The sequence below is a fragment of the Spinacia oleracea genome, chromosome 4 (genome assembly GCF_020520425.1).
Source record: "Spinacia oleracea cultivar Varoflay chromosome 4, BTI_SOV_V1, whole genome shotgun sequence".
NCBI lineage: Eukaryota > Viridiplantae > Streptophyta > Magnoliopsida > Caryophyllales > Amaranthaceae > Spinacia > Spinacia oleracea.
This window is the reverse complement of record NC_079490.1, coordinates 7,936,665-7,944,215: the sequence shown is the minus strand read 5'-3', so window position 1 is coordinate 7,944,215 and position 7,551 is coordinate 7,936,665. Positions and strand designations below refer to the sequence as shown.

The 7,551-nt window shown below is 33.3% G+C and overlaps 2 protein-coding genes across 2 annotated transcripts; one reads left to right on the top strand and one right to left on the bottom strand.

Annotated features, from left to right (window-relative positions):
* The first annotated feature begins 1,348 nt into the window (after nt 1-1,348).
* LOC110801034 (uncharacterized) lies at nt 1,349-3,394 on the top strand. The gene is made up of 3 exons (XM_022006348.2): nt 1,349-1,465; nt 2,061-2,123; nt 2,894-3,394. The coding sequence occupies exons 1-3, from the start codon at nt 1,370-1,372 to the stop codon at nt 3,056-3,058; spliced, it is 324 nt and encodes a 107-aa protein (XP_021862040.1). The 5' UTR covers nt 1,349-1,369; the 3' UTR covers nt 3,059-3,394.
* Nucleotides 3,395-3,790: 396 nt separating this feature from the next.
* LOC110801006 (NAC domain-containing protein 82) lies at nt 3,791-6,231 on the bottom strand. The gene is made up of 2 exons (XM_022006317.2): nt 6,077-6,231; nt 3,791-5,630 (listed from the first exon to the last, which is right to left on the bottom strand). Exon 2 carries the CDS (start codon nt 5,267-5,269, stop codon nt 4,031-4,033), a length of 1,239 nt encoding a protein of 412 aa, XP_021862009.1. The 5' UTR covers nt 5,270-5,630; nt 6,077-6,231; the 3' UTR covers nt 3,791-4,030.
* Between the last annotated feature and the right edge of the window lie 1,320 nt (nt 6,232-7,551).

Genomic DNA, 7,551 nt, shown 5'->3' with positions numbered 1-7,551 from the left:
ATGAATAGGACAATATAATTGGATATGGACTCTACCAAATTCACCTTGGTTTTATCTTTTTTATTTGGATTAAATTACTTCGACTTATCATTTTCTTAATCTTTTTAATCTTTATAATTTAATTTAGATTAAATTCACCTTGATTTTATCTTTAAATTACTTCGACTTATCATTTTCTTAATCTTTTTAATCTTTATAATTTAATTTGGTGACGTGGAAATCCTACGTGGCGCTCCGAATGATCTCAAAAAAACTCCCCTTTATATATATATATTAGATTCTCTAACTAAAATCACAAGCCCTCAATAAAATCAACACTTTAAAAAACGACTTAACAAACACTATATAATTGCCCGTTCAAAGAACGGGCTCCAAAGCTAGTTAAGATTAATTTGTCACATTAAAATTAGCATTTTATATAATTTTAATAAATTTTATGAACAGAGAGAGATCAAAACGAAAACGACACCATTCAAATCACACGTTAATTTGCAAGTTCGGAATAGTCTAGTCTAACATAGTAACATCAAAGGATCAACCAGAAAAAAGATATGTACAACAATCGCTAGAACACACGTGTAAGTTACAAAGGAGGTGTAATTATCGTGGTCACCAATTTGCTACTCCCTCCTTCTCTTTTTGTTTTTTACGTTTGGTATGTTTTAACGACTAATTAATGTGCATTGAGTTTTTCATATAAACGAGGAAAATTACGTTTATTTATAATATTTTCACTCTTATCAAAATTCTGATATTGTGAAAATGAGAAAAAATTAATGTCCCTATGAAAAAGTGTGAGGGATTAAATGAATCAATTGATTTAATTGGTTAATATAATAGTTGGACACAAATTTTGATATAATATTAAATTATTTATGTGATAATATAAAAGGAATTGTAAAGAACATTTCGAGACACGAAAAAAGGAAAACGTAAAGAGCAAAAGAGGCGAAGGGAGTAACTATTTTAGCTTACCAAATTCTATTTTTATAAATACTTAAAAATGACGTGGCATCATATAATTCGTCTAGTACAAGGCAATATAACAAGGCAAGTATACCCTAAAAAATCTTCATTAAATTAATATTATTATGTTGAAACCTCGGTCCTAAATAATGGGAAATATACTCATCTAGATCACAAGCCTTCACCGTCAGCCACGTGTATAATCAACCCCATAAAAGGTTGACACATATGTTTGTATAGAATTTTGTTAACCGGCTTAAGCCGTTAATCTGTTGGACTGATATTTATGCCGCCAAAATATTAAATAAATAGATAATAAAATGACCTAAGTTTTCATACTATAAATAAAGGCCATAGCCACTTCCATATTTAGAAACACAAAACCAAACTCAAAATAGAAAAAATGACAGAAGTTGTACCAATTACAAGGATTGATAGAAAATCATCGATTGAATTTGAGCCTCGTACTCTTAATTTCAGACAAATTCAATCCGCAAGGGTATGTATTTTGGTGTAGTCGTGTAGGTATTATTAATTATCGTTATTTGGTTTAGTAATGGTATGATCTTTACGTTTTAATATGTGTCACGTTCTTGAATCTGATGTATCAAATATGGATTTAAAATGCTTAAGTTAATTTATCATGGGTATTTCTAAGTGTTTAAAGATATTTAAAGACACTTATAAAAAAAAAATAAGCTATATTTTTAAGTTTTGTGATAATATGCATTTATATAGTATATGGTATATCGATTTCAAGAGTTAGCTAATCTAGGACGGAGATAAATTTGATCTAGAGAAGTGGTAAATTATTATTTTATATCATAAAAATAAATGTTAAATTGCATTGAAATTTGTAAAACGCAATCAAATATTAGTATTCGCAATTTTGCATTACCTAATTAAATTTATGTTCTATATTAAATGGTTAAAACCAACAAGTATATTAGAAGGTCTTTTTTTTTTTGGCATGCACGTTGTATTAACATAGAGCAATATATATGCATAAATATGGTTTAAATATAGTTTTTGTTTAAACTATAATATAATCAACAAAATAACTTTAGAATTATTATTTTTGATAAATGATGCAGGATGCAGCTTTGTACGTGGTAAGATCAAGGAGTATAGAAGAAGCCAATCAAATATTTACCGAGGTAAGGAGTATGTTTTTGCTTAGAGAGTTATAAGGACAAAATTACATAATCACAATATTCCATGAGATATTTGTATTATACTACCTCCGTTTTTTAAAGTTCTTTACGCTTTGAAAAATGTGCCCAAAGTATAAAAACTTTGACCGTAAATTCTCACTATTATATACATCAAAATGTTACATGTAAGATCTTGTCAGATTGGTCTTGATATATATTTTCACAATATCAAATTTTTATAATTTTTCACATACGAAATTGGATATATTAGTAGTTAAATATTGCATTGGAGTTTGTGCAAATAGTAACTGTAAAGATATTTTTGAAACGGATGAACTACGTGACAAGTTTGTACAAGGGAAAGTCATGTTCAACCTTTAACCAATCATATCTTAAGCTTATGTCAAACAAGAAAAAGTCATGTTCAACCATACATTTAGTCATGAGTAACACAATGATGTTATTATTAGGATGACTCGTACGTAATCACTCGTCAATAAATAAATCTAAACAATACATAATAATAATAATAATAATAATAATAATAATAATAATAATAATAATAATAATAATAATAATAATAATAATAATAATAATAATAATAATAATAATAATAATAATAATAATAATAACACGCGTCATTCTAGAAGGTTTGAGGAAATCAGGGTTGTCACAAATGATACATGTTAATATTGTCAACTTAATGAATCTTATACTTCGTATTAGATATATAAAGTATATCGCTAATTGAAGTCTTAAACTTGATTTTGTAGGGTATGGCGCCTATAGAATCGGAATCTCCGAGAAGCGGAAATGTGTCATGTACAATGGTTGCGGGTGGATCATGTTTAGACGACGACGAAAACACGTATCCAACATACAGTAATCAGTATTTTACATTGGACACATTAAGGGATGTAGCCACTGCGCCATTTTAACTTTTAAGTTCCCCTCTCATGTAATAGGGCACAACCCTAAGCTGTTTTCGATAGTAGTCCTTTGTAGTAGTGTAGTCCGTTTTAGAGTTTTAGGTTAACCTTAGTATAGCCAGGAAGAGTCCTTTTTGTTAAGAAATTAACAAACAAACTTGTATTTTTGGTTCCAAGTTTATGTGGACCGCCTAGCAATCTAGCATACATTACTCTGTGTTCAATCTGTTTATCTTCGGCCCGGCCCAATCTGGAGAATAGCGGGTTTTGGATAGATCTTTTAAGCTCAAAACACGATGTTATTTTCTTTGACGGGTTGTGTGCAACTCAAAACTGAAATTTTAGGCCCTGTTTGGTATCATTTTAACTTATTTGATTTCTGTTTTTATAAAACTGAAAATTAATTTCGGATTACTCATTTATAAGCTTTCAAAATGGTACAAAGTTACTACTCCATATTCTACAGAGTAATTCTCGTTTTAAACACTACTATAGAAAACATGTATTATCATTATTATTCATAAAAGATGGCCAAAGGCCCGCTATTTTTGACCGGAAATAGTGGATTAGGTCACAAAAATTCGGCCCGAAGTCACAACTCATCATATTGAGGTAGCTAATTTATTTAGCTAGGTAAAAAATCTGTCAATGATAAACAGCGAATTGTACAAAAACCTCTACTTGGAAAAGCTCAAGATTCAAACATCAGCTATGCTATAGATAGATGGCAAAAAACAGAGGTGGGGAAACAAACCACTTTTGAGAGTTTCTGCATTTCACTTTAGAATCCAGGTTTTACAATCAAAAGGATTTGATAACATGAAAAGAAAAAAGATTTAAGACACGAATACCATTCATATCAGTTACAATAACAAAGCAAACATAGCATTGCATAATCTAAATGGGTTCAAATATATGAACAGCCTTACAAGCAGAGTGAGTTTGCACATTATCAAATCTAAGCATCATAATAAACAAACTTCAGTTTAGATCGTTCATCTCAATGAAACAATCACCCCAATCGCCATTCTCGGCAGCAGAAGGATCAGCCAAATCGCTCCAATCAATATTCAGGGCAGAAGGATCAAACAAATCCCCCAATCCACTGTAAATATCGCCAGTAGCTTCATCGTTCTCAGTAAAATGCATCAACAACCTGTCCACGTCTTCTTCTGTCATTGCATCAATAGCAAGACCAGAACCCAAACCAGAACAATCAGCAACATTTAGCAGACCCGAACCCGAACCAGAACCAGAACCGGAACAATCATCAACATTTAGCATACTCACAGAAGCAGGAGCAGCATTTTGCATATCCATAGAAAGATCAGTAACGTAATGAGTACCCATAGAAGCAGCAGTAGTGAATGGATCACCCATAAAAGCAGCAGCAGAGGTAGCAGATACCAGATTAGTAACAGTAGAGGTAGGAGATGCTGCATTAGTAGCAGCAGAGTTTGGAGATGCTGCATTAGTAGCAGCAGAGTTTGGAGATGCTGCATTAGCAGCAGCACAAACAGCTAGGGGAATCGGAGTATGAACCGAAGAAGTAACATTCGGAGCACCCAAAGATGAGGTTAAAACTGAAACATCGGGGCTATCACCACCACGCCCACAACCCGTATCATGCACCACAAGACCGTAATCTGTCTCCTGCGCATTATCATCATCATCACTATCCCATTCTTCTTCCACAAATCGAGCTCCATAACTCTCCCCATTCTTCGGCCCTAAACCACTCTTCTCAAACACCTTACAGATCACATAAGATTCCTGAGGGACACCCTTTTCGGTAAGGAGCTTATCTTCGAGCCTAAACTCATGCATCACCCAATCAGTCCGTTCCCCTTTCGGAGCCTTCCCTCTGTGGAACACCAGAGTCTTGATCTTCCCGACGGGACGGGAAGAATACATCACAGTCCGGTCATTCCCCGTTGACTTCCAATATCCCCATTCAGTAGCCCTATTGGCTCTACCTCCGTTAGGGTATTTCTTCGCTCGAGGGCAGAAGAAGTACCAATTCAGGTCCCTTGTTTTCAGACACGCCATTGATGGGAGATCCCAGGGGGCAAACCTATACACATCAACCTCAGCTATCATCTGAGGACCTAATGATTTACCCATTACTTTTCTCTTCAAGTAAAACATGAAGAGTTCTTCGTCTGTGGGGTGAAATCGAAACCCAGGCGGAAACGACTTTCTACCCAATAACCCTTTCATGATTCAACAACCAGCAAAGAACAAGAAGTTCTCTTTCTTTTCTTAACTTTCAATCAAAACACCAGAAACTTTGAGTCAAACAGAAAGCAACAACCAGTCAACCACTACCACTACTACTAATTCAGCACAATCGCGAGACAATTGAAGAATACTCAGCACAAACAACCAAGGATGAAGGATCGAATTAACAATTGAAGGATGGAGAGAGAGAAATCAGAGACGAAAAACTCACTCTCCGATGATCAAAACAAGAGCCGAAAAATTACGAACCCCACCACCAACGTCCCCTCTTGAAGAAACAACAATCAAAAAGAAGAATCCACAAATTTTTCTTCTTCAGATTCACAATAGACATGGAGACCTGTAATTCATCACAATACCATATTTTATCAAGACCAAAACTTTCATTCGAATTTCATAAACCCTAGAGAAATCGATAAAATTGACAACGAAATTAAAACTTCTCCCTCAAATATTTCAAATACAATCAATCAAAACCCTAACCAATTATCAATAACGAAAAAGTCAAAATCAAATCGACAACAAAATGACAACTTCTCCCTCAAATATTTCAAATACAATCAATCAAAACCCTAACAAATTATCAACAACGAAAAAATCAAAATCAAATCGACAACAAAATTACAACTTCTCCCTCAAATATATCAAATACAATAACCCTAACAAATTATCGACAACGAAAAAGTCAAAAACAAAATCACAACTTTCATCTCAAATATTTCAAATACAATCGACTAAAACCCTAGAAAAGCAACAAATTATCAACAACAAAAAAGTCAGAATCACCTGAAATGATACTGTAGGTGCACCGAAGAGAGAGAAAGAGGAGAGATGGAGCGAAACGAGAGAGCAGAGGCGAGGTGAGAGAGTTAATTTTATTTTTGTGGGAGGACGAGACGGTGGTATTGTAACCTATCTTTCCCTTTTAAAAGAAATAGCTCTACAGTACTAGTCTACTTATTGATACTGAAATGGCCAAACTACCCCTATAATCCTTCTTGAAAATAAATCTAAATTCTCTTAAAAATGATGTATTTACATTTTCGTCCTTCTGTAATCTAGTCAGCTTATACGAGAAGCTACGGGTTTGATTGGCTGCAAGACTATAAGTTGTTGACTTTTCAATTTTATTTTATTTTTTTAAATGTGTTTTTTTTTGTAAGACAAAATGTTTGAAGTTAAATCGAAGGGAGGTTTGGAGAGCCCATTCAAACCCATTCAATATTCACGCTTAGTTTAAGATTAAAACTAGTTTTTGGGCCCGGGCGATGCCCCGGGTTACTACGTTAACAACATTCACATTTACTTATATATAACTTTTTTTGCAATGATAACATGAAATATTTAATAGCTTGGTGGTAAAAGCTTTATTCTTTAAACTCAAGATCAAGAGTTCAAACCTTATGCTAATCATATTTGACATTTTTTAATGTATATAAAGCTTACTGGAGCGAACGACCCATAAACAGAGCGCCACGTGTCACGTATGCTATTTTATAAACGTCTTTTAATATATAGTATAGATTAGTTGGTAGGTCTGGATGACGCTTCGGATTACTGTATTAGAAACATTTATATAATTTCGTAGAGCCCATTCAATATCCACAAATGTTATTATTAACCAATTCTCTTTACACTATGTGCATCCTTGACTTTCGGTCAGATGAAAAATAATCTCTCTCTCATCCTTCTCATTCTACCACTCATATTCCACTAACTTGACGTACCACTTACTTAAATCTCTCTTTTTTCTTCTACAATTTTGACACAAGGTCATTCATTTCTCTCACCTACTTTTTTACTTTTACGTATACTCTACTTTAAATTCATCTACAAACACAATTATTAATTTTAACAAACAAATAAATATGAAATTAAATTAACATACGTGGCATTGTAAAAAACTTATCCTGGAAATTGTACACACGTGGCATTGTAAAAAACTTATCCTAAAAATTTTCTTAAAAAAATAAAATAAGATGCATTGAATGCATGACAGCACATGAGCCCAGAAAAATAAATATGCATTGCATATCGTACAAAATGATTTTATCCAATATTAGTCTAAACTAATACTCTGTATGCAAACAGGTAACAACTATTGCCTAGGGTCCATGCAAGTTGCGCTTCATGTGGCCCCACATCTCTTTTTAATTAACTTGACTTTGGGTCACATATACGACCCGAGTCAAGTTAATAAAATTTTGACCCATTGTACATTGTCAACATTGTAGTCATTTTGCTCGGTCAATTATCACTTG

What these genes read in the sequence shown, in the direction of transcription:
- LOC110801006 (XM_022006317.2), bottom strand. Translation starts at nt 5,269, where the DNA reads ATGAAAGGGTTATTGGGTAGAAAGTCGTTTCCGCCTGGGTTTCGATTT.
- LOC110801034 (XM_022006348.2), top strand. Translation starts at nt 1,370, where the DNA reads ATGACAGAAGTTGTACCAATTACAAGGATTGATAGAAAATCATCGATT. An exon ending in GACAAATTCAATCCGCAAGG is followed by an intron (nt 1,466 to 2,060) that starts GTATGTATTTTG and finishes TAAATGATGCAG; the next exon opens with GATGCAGCTTTGTACGTGGT. An exon ending in CCAATCAAATATTTACCGAG is followed by an intron (nt 2,124 to 2,893) that starts GTAAGGAGTATG and finishes TTGATTTTGTAG; the next exon opens with GGTATGGCGCCTATAGAATC.